Source organism: Perca flavescens, chromosome 4 (assembly GCF_004354835.1).
Source record: "Perca flavescens isolate YP-PL-M2 chromosome 4, PFLA_1.0, whole genome shotgun sequence".
Lineage (NCBI taxonomy): Eukaryota > Metazoa > Chordata > Actinopteri > Perciformes > Percidae > Perca > Perca flavescens.
The window spans coordinates 29,339,678-29,361,793 of record NC_041334.1 but is presented as its reverse complement, the minus strand read 5'-3'; the positions used below and the strand labels follow the sequence as shown (position 1 = coordinate 29,361,793).

Below are 22,116 nucleotides of genomic sequence, written 5' to 3'. Positions count from 1 at the left end.
TGTATGTTCCCAGCACACATCCCGGCGGTCCGGGTTTAAGATGTTGTACGCTGACAGAGGCTCGTCACACAACATGAATCATTTACTCACCACAGCAGAGTTGGAAATGTCACGTCTCATTAGTGTTCCTCACGCCTTGGTGCCCCTGCACCATTTGCATCTCTAGCAACGGAGTTAAAGAGAGGACTTGATTAAAGAGAGGAGCTGAGATTTTAGATGCAAACAGACATTTATTGCATTGGGAAGCAGTGTTGTACATCCCGCCCCCCAGAAGCATTTGCAATACTGTACTTTCTGAGATCGTAGTCTGTTGCGCAGTTGTCCAAGCCAAGTGTCTTAACTCTCCTTTAAACAAATCAGGAGTGTGAATTTCAAATTCTTGATGGGATTATTTGCTCATCTTTCTTCCCATTTTCTGTCTCCTTCCATATGCGATATTTCCAAAGAATGGGATGCTACTTTCTCACAGTGGAAACTGCTGCCTGACCTTCCTTGGCAGCTAGATAGCCAATCTAATAACAACAGGAGAAAATGCACAAAGTACATATGCAAAGGTCAGCCAAGCTATTTGCTAGTGTATTCACCTTTCTGATACAAAACTATATTTTCATGTTTTTGCTACAGTTTTTAAAACAGTTAAAAAAAAGCAACATCAAGTACATTATTCTTTACACCACAATCAACACTAAACAGTTAATAGTACTTTGTCATAATCTTTATTACAAGATATTAGTACACTGTACAAATCAGTGTGAATCATACAGTACAATGCAGAATTAAGACGGTTTCTTGAGGTTTGTCATTCAAAGCTGTATACGAGGTGCTTCAAGAATACACAAGAGTTTCAGAACTTCTGCCGTGCATGCATGATTTCATATTTGCCATGCATGAGTTGGTATCTCAGTGTTTTAAGAAAGAGCCCTAAAAAAATGGCGACCCAACAAAACAACTGAATTGTATGACTAAATGTATAAAGCACAAAAAACGAACAAGTTGTCTGGTACAGTATAGTTCCTCATGAGATTTGGCACACACGATAATGCACAATGCAATATAAATAGTTTATCAATAGGGTGTGTACACAGTCAAGTTACAGTATCAACCAATCCAGGTAAACGCCTGGGAAGCTTACAAACAGTTGGGGGACACTGTATATAAATGACTCGTTAGCTGCAAAGTATGTTAGCAAAAAACACCCAGGCAACATCTAGAATTGTTAAGTGAAAAAAATGTCAGTCCCATTCACTCAAGTTTTCTCGACATACAAAAGACCACTCCCTCTGGCTTTAAGTCACTGCAAAAGACATATTCCAAAGGATCAATAAATAAAGTCTTCAACACAGAGAACAAACCAGTTTACTGCTTTCCACTTGTGCAAGAAAATATGGGCTACCCTTTCCATATTTACAAACTGTTATTCATTTGCCCTCGATCAAAATGAAGAGCAGAAATAATGGTACCATTTGTTTGATTGATAAGATATAGGAGAAGTGTGTGCTTTAGTTTTTATATTAGATTCATTTCTGTATCCTGTCCCTGATTTCTGCATTTCGACAGCATCCCCTCCTTCCACCACCTTATTACCCCCCTCTTGTTGTTTTCTCCCACTTTTGGATTTATGGCGAAACCCTGCAATCGAGGGTGTGTTTGTGTGAGTGTTTGTGTGTGTCGGGGGGAGGGGGGGTCCACCTGGGGGTCTCCTTCGCTGCCATCTCCCGCCCCTGCCAGTGTGTGTCACCCGGATGGCCGTGACTGACTGGGAGAGGAGGGCGTGGAAGTGCTGCTTGCTGCCACAAGAGAGAAAGTGCTTATATACAGTGTCTTTGGATTAAAACTGGTAAATATCGCCATAAAAAATTTCAAGAGTGTCTTTTGGGGGGGGTGTTGAGCTGAGCGCTCTAAGCCTCTGCCGGGGTCTTCTCTGTTCCATTTTTCAGTGCTTCATTGTCGCCATTCTCATCCTCAATCACAACTGTGGATGACAGGGGAGAGTTAATGAGGGAGGCTCATCTTGGTGAGGCGTCTCCAACATTCACCACAAAGTGACAGACGGGCATTAAAGGCCAGAACCATAAGCACTGCACTGTATAAGCAGAAGTGTTGTGTGCATGCGAGAGTAAGAGTATACAAAAAGAGAAAGATAACCATGAGCGTGATTGTGTGTGTGTGTGTGTGTGTGTGTGTGTGTGTGTGTGTGTGTGTGTATGTGTGATGCACATTTGTGAAATGTGCAATTTCTCTGCATGGTTTTGCTGGGCACCTACAGATGCAATTCTTACGTGTCTGGCCGTGTGTTTGCCATGTTAGTCCATGTTGTGTCAGTGCACTACACGTGCATTTGTGCGTCTGCCTGTGCCTGCATGTGCCACCACAAGTGAGCCTCAATGTTCAAGGACCATCTCATGGTTTTTTTTAATCAGGAATGCAGGACACACAAAAGCCAAAACACAAACAGCCTGAATGCATCATGCAAACACAAAAATATTAACTAATTAAAAACCATATAAATCTCAATCGTTCCAACCATTCATTGAGGGTGGAGGGGACATTCAGCACAAGTATGTTGTGCAGCATTCAGAAGGCATTTAACAACACGCACTGCGCATCCAACTTGTGTTGCAATGCGAATAGAATATTTAAAACCTATACATCCCACACGCATGCAAACAAAAGGAAATTACGCTATACTGAAGACCGTGTCAAGGAAAAGGTGTTGCCGTTCTGGCTTTACACGGAGCCATCCTTAATGATGTTCCTCTAGTAACCTTTGTGCGCATTCAACACATCACCATACAAACGAAAACGCCTTAATTGTATAATTACCCCGTTTGCTCCTGCCTATTTGTCCGAGTTTCGGCGGACGTTTGTTCTGTGATCCATTGAAGAAGTTGTTGGTGTCTTGAAGACGACAGGTGAAGGAAAGGTGTCCCTCGTCGCCCTCATCTCCATAATGAGTCATTTTTTCTTCGTTGAAAGGCAGCACTTCCGACATCTCCAAATGCGTCTTTATCAGCAAGGCGCACAAACTAAAATGTATAGCTCGTCGCCAAGCGTGAACTCGTTCGTCTATAACAAACAAAAGGAGTGAAGAAAAATAATGCTATCTGCAGACACGATCTAGCCCTTCGTGTTTACCCCGAAGACACGTGTCTGTCTCCGCAGGTACGCAACAGAAATGACAGTAGGCTAAATCAAAATGTCCTCAATTTCCCCCACTCATGAAGCTTCGGCAACGTTATTCAAAATTTCCAGAGGGGTTTTTTTTCTCCGCGCGTATTGCTTTGGAAATGGAGGCGCACGTCAATAGAGCCGTGGAGCGCCCGCTGGATTCGAGCGGCTGAACCGGTCGCACGGAAAATCTGAGGAAGAAATGCAAATTGAGGAGCGATGCAAAACACGGATCCCGGGGAGCCCTGGCGAGGGAACTGTACGGGGTTTTTCTGGTGCAGCCCAGAGAAGCTTCCAGTTGGAGTCGCGGTTTACCAATGCTCCACTCTCCAGGGTCTAGATGCAATCTAATGGCGACTTTATATTCAGGGATGGCACATACATAAACCAATACAGATCTATGGAGAACGTCGTTTACGCGCCACCACTCGGAGAGCAAGGCTACAGATGTGAAATCTTCCAACCTGTTTTACAATTTTACAAATTTGGCGATTTATTTGCGCGAGGTTTTGAGCATGACATATGTCCACTGAGTCAGAGCTCACCAGAGGATGGCAGTGTTTTCATATGAGTCGAGATGTGACTTTTGGACCCCATGGCGCTCCAGTTTCATACTGAGGGCCTGCACTGTCCTTACCTCAATTTCTAGATAACAGTAATATCAATATGGAGGTGTTGGATGGGTGTTGAAGATGCTACACCTGGGAATCAGGAAACTTCTCTCTAGGCTATATTTGCTTTGTCAAATCCAATCAATCCATGTTGATGATGTTTCAGGTTTACTCAGTAAATTATTCAGATTACTTTGTAAAACGTCATATTGAGATGTTTTGTTTCGTTTAAAATGTTTGGCCATTTCTGTCTTTATTGGATGGGAAAGCTGACATATGAAAGGAGAGAAAGGGGGGAAGACATGCAGGAAAACCGTCACAGGTCGGACTCGAACCCTGGCCTTTCTGCGTCGAGGAATAAACTTCTGCATATGTGCGCCTGCTCGACCAACTGAGCTTACCAGCCACCCTATTGAGATGTTTTATTCTTTTTTAAACACAACTGATTATATCAGTTCCATTATTCTTAAAATGACATTAAGTGACAAGATGATGATTCACAATAGACATTTCAATGTCCACAAACCTAACAGGATCCAGTTTAAGTTTTCCACCCTGTCTGCTGTGTTTAGGTAAATCAGCAGACAGCAGCACAAAGGGATCTTACGAAACAAACAGATAGCCTACAGTAAAGGACACGGAGCAATGGACAGGTATCAAGTCTTGACATAGACTATCCTTTCTCATTACTTTGACAATGAAACGAAAGGTGATATCTGAGCCTGCAGCATAACTAACTGTGATATGCCGTCGACTATTCATAGAGGAGGTGCAGACATGACACACCTACTCCCTGTGGACTCACAGTAGCCATGATTTTTATCAGAGGCTCCCCTTTAATATCAGATGATCTCAACTCTTTCAGTTTCACAAATTTTATCATGTGTGGTTATATTGTCATAAGAATTGGCTTCTGTATTAATTACTTTAATCCATTAGTAAGCCATAACAAAACTGCCCATATTGAACATTGTAGATGCACATGGATAATTTACTTTTTATATATATATTTATTTTTACCAAAACAATTGGCTGCAGCGCTTCATGTATGAGAATTAACAAGAAAAAAGAATGAGAAAAAGGAGGTGATGGAAAGAAAAGAAGCAATATGGGAAAAAATAACCTAAAACAGACAAATGTCTACACCCTAAAACCAAAGAACCCACACAACAACGGAAAATGCCATTCGAGCAAAACAGGACCCACCAACATTTCATCATCACATCACAATAAGGTTAGCAGTTTTATAAAGAAAGCAGCCACAAATGACCATTATTAGATGATGCTAAAACCTATTGTAAGAGTACAAGTGAAAAACAGTCACAAAGTCAGTGAACTGACTCAGTAATGTCAATGACACATCTATCTAAAGTTTGCTAACATTAGCTACCATAAGCTACTGGTGATACCAAACTTTAGTCTATATCCACAACGTTCCACTTCCGGGGTTGGTCCGTTGCCGACGGAAATTCCGCCGGATTTCACTCATTTAGGCCTGATATCTGGGATGATGGGGATGATGGGAGGAAAACATGCTCTGGTTTATTGGCATTTCTTTAAACCAATCACAATTGTCTTGGGCGGTTCTAAGCACCGGAGAAAAGCCACGGTGCCGCTGCAAAATAGGCTCGAAAGGAACTTGTTTTGGTGGAACGTGTATGTTTAAAAGTTGTTTTAGTCATGCAACAGATAGTCTAGCTAGCTGTCTGGATTTACCTTGCAGAGATCTAAGAAAAGGTTAACCATAGTCCTTATAAATCCACCAAGGTTTAAAATGCCAACACAAAGGAAGCCCAAGGCAACGGATATCAGGCCTAAATGAGTGAAATCCTGCGGATTTTCCGGCGGCAAGGAGCAATCCCAGAAGGGGAACATCAAGGATATAGACTAGACTATGGTTAATCTTTTCTCTGATCTCTGCAGGGTAAATCCAGACAGCTAGCTAGACTATCTGTCCAATCTGAGTTTTCTGTTGCACGACTAAAACAACTTTTGAACGTACACATGTTCCACAAAAACAAGTTCCTTCCCGAGGCTATTTTGCAGAGGCGCCGTTGCTCCGTACAGCACTTAGCGCTGCCCAAGACCATTGTGATTGGTTTAAAGAAATGCACGTTTTTCTCCCATCCCAGAATGCTGTGTGGACTAGCCAGACCCTCCTCCGCAGCGCCGCGGTGGAGGAAGTGAGACTAGACCAAACTAAGTACAAAATGTAACAGCCAAACCCTTGAGTGTATGGAATTGAGCAAGGGTGTGTTTTATTGCCTATGAATTTAACTTTTCATCTGTAAGAGCAAAAATGTGTCTTTTCTTTCAATAGATACATACAGTAGTCTCGCTTTAAATTTCCTGCTGTATTACTTGATAAAGGGTACACTCGCGTCGTGCTTTGTTTCCCATTTTAAGTATTTCTTTATAACATTAAATACTCGTGACTAAGAATAATACTCAAAAAAATCTGATCATTTTCTCCATCAGGCCTGCATGGCTGTGGTTTGAGTGACAGTGGCCTGGCAAAATATACACAAATGACAGCATCTACAGGCAACAACTGACAGACAAAACCTCAAGTAGGCTAGAGAAATCTCTCATGTGTAAAATAAGCAAAGCTGTTCTAACTTTGGCAGGTGTTGTCTTATTGTCTAATGTATGACATCACTGCTCAAAGTAAGAAGTGTCTTTAGGGTGCACAAATTCATAAAAAAGAATTGATGAACTATGGGTGCAAAACTCAAACTTAAAATTGACTGTAGACATTCACCAGTCAACTCTGACACAACTCCATAAATTCTCTATATTTGAACATTTATTGCAATAAAATAGTATTTTTTGTACATGTTATGAACTTGACATTACTGGATTACATATACAGAAGGCTTATAAAGTGCCCACTGTAGTGGATATTACGATGGCTGTAGCAGGCAGAGACCAGCTACAGCTAGATTATTTGAGAATATGAGATGCATCACCATTATATTGGTATTGAAAACATTTTCAGAATAATTAGAGCAGTGAGTCAGAGGAAGCTCTGCATATTTTCCACAGAACCACCTTTGGTCCATGTCAGCACAAACATTTTCAGGGAAATGGCTACTTTCATTATCTTAGTTGTATCATTATCTTCATCTTCAGTATTTGGTACAGCGTAGATATGACCCGTAGATGGTTTGGTCTATCCACCGGCGGAATTTGGACACAGCCGTGTAGACTCCTGGAAACTTAGCATCACCACAGCCGTTGCCCCAGGAGACCACGCCGTAGACACACCCTCTACATACAAGTGGCCCGCCAGAGTCTCCCTGCAAGGACAAGACAACACCCTCCATCAGTTATCATAAAAAAAAGAAATGATCTAAGTTTCCCATAGTTTACTGAAAAACCATTTCAATGTCCTTGATTGGTGCTACACTAAATTATACTGAGAGTAGTTTTAAGAAGAATTTCTGCATCCTGTGTCTAGATGTCCCAGCCACGTTAGGTCACTACTTTATTGTCTCAAGCAAGACATTTAATCAATTAGATCTTATCTTATCTTTCACATGTGAAATGTCAGAAAATGGCATGTGCCTTCATCATGTGACATGCTATTCTAATCACATTAGCGTAACTGTGGATTTGTCACATTTTTGTACAAACAGCATTGATGTTTTTTACGTATACGGGAAAAAAGACAAACACGTGAAAAAACAAAACTGTCTTCTCACAGGATGGTGTGGATTGGATTCACCAAATCATAATCTCTAGCTGCCACTTGGAAATGCGAACACACAAAGTTGCATACTGCAGGCAGGGTTAAATATAGCACATTTTAATTAGTCATTCAGCTCTTTACTTAAGGCAAAATATAGCCTACTGGTATATCACACATTGGATTTCATGTAATTTTCAACTCACGTCAAAGGTTGGGGCAGAAATTCTTTCATGATACTAATAGCCAAATCAGAGCATGCTGTTGTCTGTAGCAAATGACTGTACCTCAAAATTAAGGCAAGGTTTTCAGTCCTGGTGCTATTTTAAGGATGCTTTTCTATCCCTTCTGTAACTATAATAACTAATACAATTACTGTGGGTGGACTGCCACATATGCTTAATAAAAGCTTGTAGCTGGACCAACACTGATATGATGAACAGTATCCTCATATACTGTCATGGTGATGAGCTTCCCAAAACTGTCTAATTTGTTTTGCTCTGATGTGAGCTGATGAAAAGAGGATCACCCTGCGTTACACACGGCTGGTACCTTGGAGAATTTATTATTTAAAAATGTATTTAATAGCCTTTCAATGATCAAATGATCATGTGTGTCACAATGGGGCAGATTGGGCAGCCACTGATGTGCAATGCCCACTAGCAGTTCATAGTAGAAACTGTTAAAAAAAGTACTATTGAGAGAGTTTATGATATATAATATTTGTCCCCTTTACCTTGCATGCATCTTTTCCTCCAGTCCTGTAGCCAGCACAGATCATGTTTGCCGTGATGTTTCCATTAAAGGATTCGCTGCTGTTACACCTTGCAGATGAAACAATGGGTACTGTGACCGTCCTCAGGGTGAAGGGGGCCTGGCCTCCATCTAGATTGTTGTAGCCCCACCCGGACACCCGACACACCAAGCCTTCAAACACTCCTGTCCCTTGCCTGGGGAGAGGTGCCAGCGAGACGTATTTGTTCAGCACCATGGGGGCCCGCAACTGGACAGAGGAGAGTTTCAGAGTGGGCATGTGAAGAAAAAATGTCTATCTTGTCAAATATTATTCATATATGCTATATTATCTCAATTATTAATAAACGTTTGACAGTATTTTTATATTAACAGTGGATCAACAAGAAATGGGTTTGTAGTGACAAACAACTGAGTCACAAAGAACAAAAGGTGCTTTTTTACATGGCCGCATCTGGTTATTGCAATTCCGTCATTAAGATAATATAAATGGTGTGGTGGTGTGATAGACATGTTTTTTCTTGTGTTTTTTATTATTTTTTGGGCTTTTTATGGCCTTTAATTGACAGGACAGCTTGAAGAGAGGAAAGAGGAGAGAGAGGGGGGACGACATGCAGAAAAGGGGCGCGGGTCAGATTCTGCTGTTAAGGACTCAGGCTACGTGGGGAGCACACTCTACTGGGTGAGCTAGAGGTCACTCCGTAGACATGTGTTTTTATCACTGAGATATGAGTTACATAAATTATTGTCCCACCTCTGAGTATGAACACTAATGAAGTAAAGACGTAATATTCCTCTTGATAATAATGTCTTCATAATTGTCACTCACATGATGAAAGTGTTTCCAACATCAGTAGTTTACCATGCAATCAGAACGTGTTGTTTCCTTTGCATTGGTGCTGTTTTAAACCTTTACACCATTAGTGATAAGAGCTTAGAACTATTGATTTAGGAGACCTTAATAAGAGGTTAATGTCCCAGGTTGAAAGTTCAGTTAAAATATTTGAACAAAGCCCAAAAAGACAAACTGTGGCTCAATAACAAAATATGTCTAAATAGATGTTACGACACACATTAATCAATACATTTTAAATGTAACGCTCTAGATTTGTGAAGTTTGATAAGCATTGCTGTGTGGCTACATGTCTGCACTGTGTCTGCAGTACCTTAATGAGCATGATGTCAGCATTGTTGGTGCTCCTGTTGTAGTGGGGATGGGTGACCAGCCTGTGGGGTTTAGCGTACTGCTCAGTACCCTCAAAGGTATTAACAATGTAGTCGCCCGCCACTATCATCATGTGCTCTGCCCTAAAAGACAGGGCGTTTCCATTTTACACCACAGGTATCAACAAATACAGCACTAGGTAGATCAGGGCCTTGATATTTGATCGTTACTCACCAGTTTTAAAGGGAAACAGAGAAGACACATCAACACATGCAGGCCTGTTTTCAACATCATAAATTAATTTAATTTTATATTTGCGAAAACATTTTTTCGATCTTAGTTGAATTGAATAGTATGTTTTGAATTGAATAGTATGTTAACAGGCAGAGAAGGTGGGAGTGATGTGAAATGACATACATGACAAATTGGGACTCATGATTCAAAGTCAGAAAGACACATAAAGCCAGAAGTGTTTGTCCGTCAGGGAACAATGGCTTACTGTGTGCCGGCAGGGCCGGGGCATTATAACAGAAATATGGCCAATTTCCTGGATCCAGACAAGATCACACACACACACACGCACTGATGATGTGCCAAGGTCAGCTGACTCGACCGCATCTGAGTGCTGTTTGACTTCTGAGTGGCCTGTATACAGGTTTACTTTGCGTCATGATCAAGCGGCATCGTTTTGACGTTACCTACCCGTAGCAGAATGGATGTTTGCTTTTAGGCATCTGTTGGGACCATCTGCTCACAATATAAAATCATGCCAAGTTTGCTTCTACACAGTGACTTCTACAGAGTCCACTATGAGAATGTCAGAAGAATGTCAAAGTGTTTCAGAAACAGTTTGACCTTTACCTTGAGCGAAGTTCAAACACTGTCAGGTCACATTTTAGCTTTATGAGGGATTATGTCAGTATGAGTATTGTGTTTATCATGTTCTTCATCTCAATATGCCAGTATGCTTTATCAAAAAACATAAACAAGCATGTAACCTCCCCAACAGGAAAAACGTCACAAAACATGGTTTTGTGATTTTTCATCAAACAAAAGCAGCAAAAAGGATTAACAGCTTATTGATGACGACTGTTGAAAAATCTTACCCGATGTTACAGTGCGCTGCTGTCAGCACCCAGTACCTGTGAACCAGTGATCCACCGCAGAAATGTTGGCCCCGGGTGCTCTGCAGTGACACAATGTATTTGATGGAGTTTGGCGCAGCGGTGTGACCACCTACTATACGGCCCTGCATGAGCACATGGCCTGTATGGAAACAAAAACATTTACAGGACAAAGCGTAAAAAGGAGCTATGGCAGATCGATTTAGAGTAGTTTAATATTGCTGTACTGTAGATGTTTTCTCCTCTCATCCGAAAAAGCCTTTTCAGTTCTGACTGACTGGTGGAGACTGACAATTGCTGAAGTTGTTGCTCACAAAGCTGATGGAGAGTGGACATTAAAACCACTTTCCCCATACTTTTAACATGGCACAAATATGTCATCATGTTTTCATAAAATACTGGAATGGTTCCTTCAGGCTTTCATCTAAAATGTTAAATACTCCAAACATCCAACTCCAGAGGTATGGATTTCAATCACGCTTAAAAAGTCCATATTATAAAACAGCCATCATAACATAAAGAGTGAGGTCTTCCTAATCCCCCTTTCAAGCCCATTGACCCAGCCTGACAATTAGTGATTTTCTGTCATCTGGAGGGCCCTGCTTAAAAGGTAATCCAATATAACCTGACCTTCTAGTGTCACCACCTCACTTTGGGCTCTCAAACATTAGAATGGGGGGCTCTCCCTGCCCTATGCAACAGCTCAACTACTGTACATTGGCTTCAGACTATACAGTAGGAGACATGACGGGAACCATAAAGACTATTTCCTGGAAATAGCTATACATCATTGCTGTAACCATGGGTGTAAATATATAAGAATTTTTTTTAAGTTTTTAAGAACACAGTTAAGGAGTAATCACAAACTACTGACACTGTGAAATGATTAGTGCATATTTGCTTATTTGCTTTTTTGCCACAATCTCTTTTGTTGAATCCGTACAAACACTGTACTTTACCATTGTATGGGGTGGGGTGTGTGTCTGTATCTGTGTGTGTGAGGAAGTTACTGCTCCCAGCCGAGAAGTCTGGCAAATAACCGTTGTGTAAAACATTGAATTGTCATTTAGAGGTTTTCAGTCGTTATGCTAAGCTAAAACAACTGGCTGCTGGCTTAAAGGTATAGTGGAGGATTTTCTTTTTCCGGGTGGATCATCAAGACTATTGGTCCTCCTAGTTGTCAATCATTCTGGTGATATGTTTACGTAAGGCCGTCGTACGTGCACGTCCCTAGCTTTCAGGTGAGTATGTGTGGTGAGCTTGAGCTACGGTTTCAGCCATTCATTGAAGCATTGAAGCTTTTGGGAGAATATTTCACACGCTGGCGTGCGCTAAAATCGCAGTTTGGGCTTCCCACTGATGCCTCAGTCGTGAAGTTTCTACTCCACAGGTAAAGTTTGGCATGCTATTTGGAGAAATCCATTTAAAATCACTGCTAGTAAAAGTTGATGTAAGCTATGATTATGCTAGCCCTGGCACAAGTCACGCACCGCGAACACACGGTAAACATCTCAATTTGTGAAAAAGTGCAAATCTTCTTTTGGAAAGTAGGCTTGTATGAGCCATGCCGACAGCAACTTGTAAACAGTGCAATCTCGTGCACACGTTTAATAGGCGTTCCCTCTCGGGAGCAGGCAGAGTGTTGCGCATGTGCATTTTTTCCAAAAGTACAGAGGACGGTTCTTTTCTGAAATTCGGGAAAATCCTCCACTATACCTTTTTAATATACTCATATTCACTGCACAGACAGCGAGAGGTATTCATCTTCTCCAGACGCGTAACTATCGGTAAGCAGGTCCGGACCAATCAACCTATCACATTTTCATTATTCGTGACAATCCCAGCAGTCCCACGTGCAGCAACTGACCAAGCGGGAGTGAGAACGGGTCAAATTAATTTCCTTGTTTATGTTATGAAGACGAGACGTGTGTGTGACTCGAACATCTCACATTTACCAACAAAACTTACAGCGGAAGACCGTGGAAAACATTTCAGACCGTCCTGTCAACCTGTATACATTTTAACATCACTGTAGCTGTAACGGTTTTTCACCATAAAGTCACTGAAGTGGCTGCTGTTTCAATCCTGTCAGCTCTCTGCCGCGGGCGGGGCTGCTGCTCCATTTCCCCCACACACACACACACACACACACACACACACACACACACAGTGGATGCAGGAAAAAACGCAGATGAGACGTACAGGATGACCTAAATTGAGGACAGCTACACTCATTATTGTAAGTGCAATGACAAGTTAAGTCTAATAAGTACTTTATCAAACCGTATGAATGTGTGTGTGTGTGTGTGGCCAGGATAGGAAATTAACTAACCATGTAAAGATCAACAAGCCACTGACCGTGACATATATGTTCATATTTGATTCATTCAATAAATTATTATTGTTTGTCTTAAATCCACCAGCCATTTTCATATTATACCAACATTTGCAGCATCCTGAGCCTTTTTGGTAAGGTTCCTAGGAAGTCTCAGCCCAGAGTAATTAATTAATAGTAATAATTATTATTCTCCCCAAAAAAGAACTATAAAAAAAATTGCAACTTTTTTTTACGACTTTCATTGTCTTCTGCAACTTCATTGCAACAAACATACAAAAGACATTGCAATTTTTATCGCTATTTTTTACAAAAGCTCCCGTGAAATCAGGCATTTTGGGCCGCAACAATGTCCAAAAAAAGGCCGTGAAATCCTGGAAGGACTGCCCTTGTGTGTTTTTTCATGTGTTATGGTACGCATTCACCAGTGTTTTTTTGTTGTTGTTGTGCACGTAGGCTACTCCTGATTTTGTCAGTCATCTCATATCTTATATGCTGTGTCTCTAGATCCTGTCCTATTCATGGTAGCCTACTCGTGGACATTGCGACGTCATCACGTGCTGTAGTAGAGGGGCCCGCCTTGATAATCCTGCATAGGGGCCCGGTGTCGGCTCGTTACGCCACTGATCTTCTCATCTAACTCTCAGCAAGAAAGCGAATATGCATATTTCCCAAATTGTCATATTCCTTTCATAAGTATTACCTTGAAATAACATTTTAAAATATCCACCTCTTTAATATTATTTAAATAAAAAGCTAAGATCATTACACTGCAACAGAATCAAACATTTAAAATTAAATAAATCAACACATATTTTGTTAGCAAAACTGAAAAGCATGTACTCACTGTGGACTGCTGTGAGGTCCAGTAGCGCACAACATAAACACATGAGCAGGCTCATCATAGCTGTGGAGGTTTAAGTTCGTTGTCCTACACCATACTGTACCAGCAGCTGAACCACTGCAGCCAGACAACCAGTGTCCTCTGCTCCTGTCCGCCAGCCCAGCACTGGGCATCCACTCCTTTCTGGAAACAGTAGGAGTCAGTCACATCAACCTTTGTCCTCGAGTTTAATTTCATCCTTCACCATGACATGCAGGACCATGGTCCAACACTGTAGCATTGATTGAAAAGGAAAGAGAGGAACAAAGTTCACCTTCAAAAATTACCTCCCCTTCTTTCTGCCATCCCAGCAATATCACAACTCTTTCTCCTGACCCGCCTGACTTGTTGAAAAGCCTTATGATGTTGCCATGGCAACACAGTACTGTGCTGAGCGGGTTCATCTAGACTGTATCAGCAAGCTCTGTTGGTGTCATCATCCAGGCTTATCCGTGCTGAAATGTTTCAATATGTGTGTGTGTGTGTGTGTGTGTGTGTGTGTGTGTGTGTGTGTGTGTGTGTGTGTGTGTGTGTGTGTGTGTGTGTGTGTGTGTGTGTGTGCGCCTTTGTTTTGTAGCTGTGGGGAAAGACAACACAGAGGTATTCTACGCAGCCGAGACGCACGCGTGTTCCTCTGTATGAGTATGAATCATCATGTCTGCAATAATAATAACTCATTATCATCAGCCTGATCATCATCACTATTATAATCAGCGTCATCCACAGCATGGGAGGAGAATCTGGCCTGACCTCCTATTGTCCCACATTTAGAGCGAGCTGAATAATTGATGCTTCACCCTGTAGAATGGGAGAGACGGCTTTGTGTGGCCTCCCACTGTCAGGTGTTTCCTGGACCAACAGGCAATCACCCTCAAACATCAGGTTATTACAAATGCAAATATAATGGAAATATTTTACCTGAATTTTGTCTTTACAATATGAAGACATTTTTAAGGGCATGTTTAAGCAAGTTACAAAAACATATTTTTTTTCCCTTATCCCCTGTGGGGGTGAATGCAATTTCATTTTATAGCAATGAAACATGACTTAATACCAGTTGCCCCTATGAAAACTGTTGACAGCCAGGTCTGTGGATTATCCAGACTAATGTGTCTGGCAGAGTCACCTGATTAGACCTGCTTTTGTGTAGTTTTATTTACTTTTATCTCTATTTTATTCTTTACCTTTTTATTGTATCTCTGCTTTATGTTTTGGTTTAATCTTTTATTGTGAAGCACTTTGTGACGTCTAATCTAGAATGTAAATAAACTTTACTTGCTTTACTACCATTAATTTTTTTTTAAATGAATAGTTTGACATTTTGGGAAATGGGCATATTTTCTTTCAAAAGTTAGATGAGAACATTTATACCAATCTCATAGTTTTTCTATATTTTCAGGAAGTCACTGCTCCTGGCCTAGAATTATACAGCATGAAAATCCCATAAAGCCACAACTAGTTATTTTTACATTTAAGTTTCTGTACAGATTAAACAAACGGTTAGGCAGATTTTTATTAACCCTAGAAACAGAACCAGGCCAGTTTCTTCTTGCTTTATGTCTTTATGCTAAGCTAAACTACACATTTCCTAAGCTAACCATTAGCTTCGACAGACCGATGCAAGATTAGTATAAATCTTACAGAAACTTACAGAAACAATATCAGGATAGAAAGTAAAATATTACCGCTATTTTGAGTACCACAAATTATATTACATTCACTGTTTTGGAGTAGATGCAGACATTCCAAGACTACAGCATGTATGGCTATAGAAAAAAATGAGAAACTATGTTTTTTTGCAATATGGGTAAACTAAGCCTTTAAATACACAGCATTTATATTTGGTAGAGCTCAAACTCTCACAATGTCAATGGCTGTTTTATAACCATGCATCCATAATTTAGTGTGGCTTTGTCAATGAAAACACAACATAATGTGAATATAGAGATTAAATGAGCAGAGAAATAAAGACCCATTCAGTCTTTTTTATGTCAACACAAAAGTCTGGTTGTGGCAAACAAGTCTCTGTGAACTGACTATTTCAGCGACACGTTCCTCTCCGACTCACCACTCATTTGTCAATACCGCACATGCAGTTCTGTGCAAGGCATCTCTATCTTGCTTTGTCTCTCACGCACACACACACACACACACACACACGCACGCACGCAAACACAAAGGCATCCTATTTGTTATCTCAGCTGGGCACCTGAGGGAGAGCGGAGCACACTATCACCTTTCACCCTAACAGTTGGAATGACACCTTTGGGAGTGTAAACTGTATAGAGGCTATGAGTTATATGAGTTACAGACCAAACGCCCCTATGTGTGGGAACTAAGAATGGCAAAAACAAACTGCTGGGAAACTAAGTGAGGGTGACACCTGGAGAGATGGGAAAAGGCTGAGAGAGGAGAAGAAGGACACTGCAGACAAGAGTTACAAGATCAGATTTATCCGTGTGAATTCAGGCCAAGATGTGACACTGATTTGACACTATTTGCTTTGATTGTTAAGTTAACGTGAGGGGAAAACAGAAGTACAAAAGATATTCAGCCACTCTAACTCTCAGTCAAACCAAAGAGATTTCTAAGAAAAGGTTTTTCCTTGTTCAACAAGAATACATGCTATTGGCCTGCTATGTCTCAGGTTGATAGTGCACTGGGGGCAAATATATCATACTTACACATCATTTGTCCTGCTTGTCTGTCTCTGTAACATCATTGGATACACTAACAACATGTCTGGCTAGTATAGTCTATCATTTATCTGGCTTGTTGGGTTTCATCTCCGTAAAGCTTCACTTTGTCTCCACTACTGGACAATAGGCTGAATCTATGAGAACATATGCCTTGGGAAGAGAGCTGTAATGAAAGAGAAGACTGCTGTTTAAAAAAATGATGTACTAGGTCACACTCTTGGCTTTCTGTGTGTGAGAAACACTTAGATATATGGCGGACAATGGGAACAATGAAAGTTGCAGCTATGCTTACAGTATAAAAGAGGCTTGAGAGTTATCAAGCTTTACTGTATTTCACGGTATAAGATGTGAGTGTGAGTGCCAGTGTGTGGATGCTTGGACTGTTTTCTCACTTGACTCTTGATAAGGTGAGAAATCTTCGTATCAAATTGAGTTGACTTTGATTGTGTAATGTTGTGGATTAAGGAGTTTTATCAGTTCAAATGAATCAATTGGAACTTGAAACCAGTTGGAAAACATAACTTGTGCTTATTTCTGAGTGACTATGAAGAAGCAATGCCCCTGTTTATACTGTATTTCTGACTATGCGCTGTAATTATAAAATGTAAACCACTGAACAAAAATGACCTTAGTTATAGTAGTTCAAAGGTTGTAAATTCAAGAATAATTTCTGGACACATTTTGGTGTGCGGTAAGATGCACTGATTTGTCCTGCTGGGATCCCACAGAATAAACCCAGGAGTGAACACATTTATGCTGCCTGACCTTTTGGTTACTGTGGTTGATAATACTATCTTCAAAACAAAGCCGGTTTATTGTTTGTTTGTTTGTTTGCTTATTTTTGGTAGCTGCTAAAATGAGCCTGGCTCCATCCTGTCACCTCTCATTGCTCCTTCTGCTCGTTGCAAACCTATCAGGTGAAGCATCTGACAATACATTTACAGTACATACTGTTTTCTTAACTTTTAAACCTTTAGTCACACAGGGCTGACTTCATGTAACTCTAGCTGAGTAAAAACTAAAAGCTATGAGTTTATTTTATGTTATAGAATAGAACCTCTCTGTCTCTGTGTCTAATCCCCTCCTCGGCTCTTAGATGCGTCCCAGGACAGAATCATCGGGGGTGCAGAGGTACAGCCCTACTCCATCAAGCACATAGCCTCCCTCCAGTTCACGAACTACCACTTCTGTGGAGGCACCCTCATCCACCCGCAGTGGGTGGTGTCTGCTGCCCACTGCTGGAGACCGTAAGTTACTGCAGTTTTACACATGTGGTCCTCACAGGGCCAAATTTCCTTAACGTCCATCGAAGCATGGTTGGATTACCGAATGGGCGTACCGGGCCCAAGGGCGCAGATGGCCCCTAAGCCAGTGCCTCTGTGTGAAGTTGCTGTTATTAACTTAGCATTTATTGTCGCATAATCAAAGGGCTTTGTCATACATGTCAATAACGGAGCCCTAAAAGTCCTGAAAACTGAAGAAGTAGCCTAAACAATCACTTTGAAGATGATATCATGATACATTTTGAGTGTTTATCCCCTCAGTTTATCTATAGGACTAGAGTGCAACTGCATGGCCATACAGCAGATCTTTTGCAGGTCAGGCAGGAAAGTGCCTGTCTTTGGGGGAGTGGGGCGGCCTTGTATGCCTCCTTGCCCAGGAGCCCATCGTCTCATACTGTAATCCTCCTGTGCATGGGAGCACACGCTGCACCTTGCACTTAAATCTCAAAGCTGTAGAAAACGAATATTAGAATGATCTGGAACAACTACGCGACTTTTTAAAAAAGTGTTGGATTGTCTAATCTGTAGTTGATGGAAGAATATTCTCCTTTGCCTTCCACTGTGTTCTTTTAGGAGTCAGCTGATCCAAGTGGTCCTGGGTGAGCACAACATCATCGAGGTGGAGGGCTTTGAACAGAGGTTCAACGTCACTTTAGCAGTCAAGCACAACCAGTACCAACCCTGGATGTTTGACAATGATATCATGCTGCTTAAGGTAAGGGATGATTATGACATAGGGTTGTGTTTTGATACAGGTATGGATTTGATATAGATCCTGTGATCTGGGGCCTGAGTTGAAACAAATGCCATACACTGATTAGGTTAATGATTGACATTGATGAGTCAGTGGCCTGCAGCACAATTTGGAGGCAAACTATACATAAACACGTCATGACGAATATGCAATAAACCATGCAAACTCTTTAATAGCCTAAATAGCTGAACAAATATGTACATTTCTAAATAATGCATGGTCTGCCATAGGACCCTTCACACAGATGTGTCATATTATGGTAAACATGTATGCAATTCATTACATTTTAAATGTTGATGTATGAATTATATAAGCCATATAGTGTCCTTGCTTACTAATTGGAAGAACTAAATTCAACTTAAAGGGCTACTCAAGCCATTTAGTATTGCATTTTCATAAAGTCAGGGGAAAGAGTTTAAAAAGAATGGTCCGGTAGTGGTCAACATATTCTGACTTTTGATCTCTATAAAGGTCAAATTTCCAAAAAGCTGAATCCTGTATTTCCCATAACACAATTCAATAGTGTCTTTTAATTGGACCTTCCCTGCCCAGGTAATGCCCATGCACTTCAAACTCCACACAGCCAGATTGAAATGCAGGTTGTCTGTTATAAATGTGTAGTCTCTGACAGCCAGCTTGTAGTTTCAGGGTTTGGTAAAGGCTCCTTTAGAAGTCAAGTGACTTCACTTCCAGTCAGTAAACACTGACTCATTGCTTTTAATTGCACCTATTGGTGATTTTCATTTAAACCAAATTTCCAGTGCACTGTATCAATTGTGCCATTGCAACACACTACAAGTGATCCCTACTACCTGTTGAACTAGTGGCCCGATTTGAGATAGAGTTACATTCAACCCCTTTATTACATAATCTGATTCACATTAATGTACTTATTTATCATTTTCTGCCTCCGTCTTTATTCATTGTATTTTGTTTTATACGGTGACACATTTCTGTGAGTCATCACTCAATAGCACAGACAGCAGAGTGGGTCATGCAAATAGAAAATGTTAAATGCTACTGTCAGCATCTGCTTTTTGTGATGACTGACTGCAATGTTGGAATGTAACTAAGTACATTTACTCAAGTACTCTACTTAAGGTAATGGTAACGAGGTAATGGTAATTTACTTGAGTCTTTTCTTTTCGTGCTACTTTCTACTTCTACTCTACATTTGAGAGGGAAATATTGTTTTTTACTCCATTACATTAATCTGCCAGCTTTAGTTACTAGTTACTTTACCAATTAAGATTTTTGCGCACAAAACACACGTAGTTTATAAAATGTGTTTATTATAAATTATAGACCTACAACTGAAATGATTAGCCGATTAAACACTTAGTTGATTGACAGAACTGTGACAGATTGTTTCCCGTTTCTAAACAGTGAGATTTTCTGCATTGAGTACTTTTTACTTTTAATACTTTAAGTACATGTTCCTGATGATACATACTTTAACATAAGTAACATTTTCAATATAGGACTTTTACTTATAACGGAGTATTTTTACAGTGTGGTATTAGGATCTGAATACTTCTTCCACCACTGACTGACTAAAGGATATGTTCTCTGTGGGTCAGTTGGACCGTCCAGCTATCATCAACGCCAGGGTCAAGCCAGCCTCTTTGCCAGACCCGGACTCACCACCCTTGGCCAACCTTGCCCGGTGTACAGTCAGCGGCTGGGGTGTAACCTGGCTCAACAGCTACATATTGTCACCTGTACTGAGGTCTGTGGATGTGGATATCATCAACAACTGCTGGTACTACTACTACTTCAGGATCACAGCGAACATGGTCTGTGCTGGCTCTCTCTATGGTGGGAAAGACTCCTGTCAGGTGAGGCATCCAAAGTTAAGTGTTTGTTCGAGAGATTTCTTTTGACTCTCATAGGAACTGATAATCGAATACCTCCAGATAATGTTACAGTTGTCAAAATGAAATACAAATATGGCAGTAAACATGTGATGGCTGATTCTGTAATATGTAATACTGAAAAATACTTAGGAGTCTAATGTAACATTATTAGGCAATATTTAAGGTTTAAATGAAAGGCCATGTTGATCATGAACTGTTATGATGAGATGTCACATTAGGGTGGAGGTTGCTACAATATCATTCACTACAATATTTCATAGGAGTCCCACCAGCTTCACCACCGAAATTCAAAACACAGGACTGAAACTTGTCTTACACTAAAATTGAGTGACAGCAAAGAACAATTCATCTGAGTTATTTTTTTCTGGTACTGTTAAAAGCTGCATTAATATATTTCTTTGGCCACTTGGGGAAAGTGGAACAAATTTAAGACCAATCTTCATTCTCCTTGTAGCTCTGTGTTTGTCTTCACCAACTCACCAACTGAGAAAAAGAATCAGGCTTTTTTTCTGTGTGCTGTTTGGTGGTGGGCACATAGTGTATGCATTTTTTTAGAATTTCTTTTGCTGAAAACAACTGCCTGCTGCTCCTGGACACAAGGTTTATAAGAGCTGTTTATAGATCTTTTTTTTTAAAGAAATGCTTCATGTAGCTGCGGTAACTGAAAGGTTATATATATACATACATACATACATACATAATATATGTTGATTAGTGCAGCTTTAAAAGCTTTTTACACTAACCATTCCAAGACACACATTTTCAGCTAAGAAAAAACATTTTGGGGAGTATTTTGCCTTAAAAGCTGTCACATAATCTGAACAAATATGTGTATCTGTTTCTTTTTGCATCCAGGGTGACTCAGGGGGACCTCTTGTTTGTAACGGTAAATATGAGGGCATTGTATCTTGGGGCATCGGCTGTGCCGATGCTTACTACCCTGGCGTCTACACCAAGGTCAGAAACTACCTCGGATGGATCAACTTGGTCACACAGAACAACTAATCAGACTCTTAATAACTTGCTCACCAAATACTCTACTGGGATGAAGATGTAAATGGATCCCAATGAACCCTGAGGCCTTAATGGATATTTTTTGTTGTCTTTTATACAGTACTTTAATATAAACAATAATACATTGGTTAAAAATATATTATCTGTATCATACACCCCATGACACACACAGGTAAAATTACATAAATACACAGTGAAGTTACTTATTTGGGTGAATATCACTTGAGCGAGAAAACCTTTTTTATTACTTTTTTTTATTATGAAAAAAATTCTGACATATACTATTACAACTAAAAGCACTTTGTATTTTATAGGTATTCTACTGTGTTGATAATGTTTTCCAGAAGTGATGTAAAACCACAGATTTTGGGGGTCATTTCAGGAATCATTTTGGTCTTTGAAGCCTCCATTTCTCTACTGACTTAGAGCTCAAATACAAGCTGGACTTAACAATAAAGATACATAACAGTATTTTCTCAAACTGTCTCCACTGGTATTGGTCATCTATCACAGCTTAATACACAATAGATAAGGAAAGTAATTAGAAAAGCAATTAGGAAAATTGTTTCACACAACATTTTAGTCAGAAAGGTAAGTCACAGCATCCTGCCTGACAAAACGGCCTCCGATGGCCTCATGACAGCATGCTGGAATCCTAGCCAGTGATTGGCCGTGACTGCTCACTCTCCCCCTTCCCTTTGACACATTACCATTCAAAGCTGATCTACAATAGACTCATACACTGTCTCAAAAACAACCTTA

General features: G+C 40.5%; 3 protein-coding genes across 3 annotated transcripts; 1 reads left to right on the top strand and 2 right to left on the bottom strand.

Annotated features, from left to right (window-relative positions):
- Positions 1–313: 313 nt before the first annotated feature.
- Positions 314–3,498, bottom strand: camk2n1a (calcium/calmodulin dependent protein kinase II inhibitor 1a). The gene is made up of 2 exons (XM_028576162.1): positions 2,824–3,498; positions 314–1,972 (listed from the first exon to the last, which is right to left on the bottom strand). Exons 1-2 carry the CDS (start codon positions 2,990–2,992, stop codon positions 1,899–1,901), a joined length of 243 nt encoding a protein of 80 aa, XP_028431963.1. The 5' UTR covers positions 2,993–3,498; the 3' UTR covers positions 314–1,898.
- A 3,409-nt stretch (positions 3,499–6,907) lies between these two features.
- LOC114554766 (trypsin) lies at positions 6,908–11,568 on the bottom strand. The gene is made up of 5 exons (XM_028576789.1): positions 11,469–11,568; positions 10,492–10,651; positions 9,387–9,528; positions 8,204–8,470; positions 6,908–7,078 (listed from the first exon to the last, which is right to left on the bottom strand). The coding sequence occupies exons 2-5, from the start codon at positions 10,638–10,640 to the stop codon at positions 6,908–6,910; spliced, it is 729 nt and encodes a 242-aa protein (XP_028432590.1). The 5' UTR covers positions 10,641–10,651; positions 11,469–11,568.
- Positions 11,569–17,083: 5,515 nt separating this feature from the next.
- LOC114554405 (trypsin-like) lies at positions 17,084–21,825 on the top strand. The gene is made up of 5 exons (XM_028576233.1): positions 17,084–17,343; positions 17,523–17,673; positions 18,283–18,424; positions 20,044–20,301; positions 21,196–21,825. The coding sequence occupies exons 1-5, from the start codon at positions 17,283–17,285 to the stop codon at positions 21,343–21,345; spliced, it is 762 nt and encodes a 253-aa protein (XP_028432034.1). The 5' UTR covers positions 17,084–17,282; the 3' UTR covers positions 21,346–21,825.
- Positions 21,826–22,116: the final 291 nt, after the last annotated feature.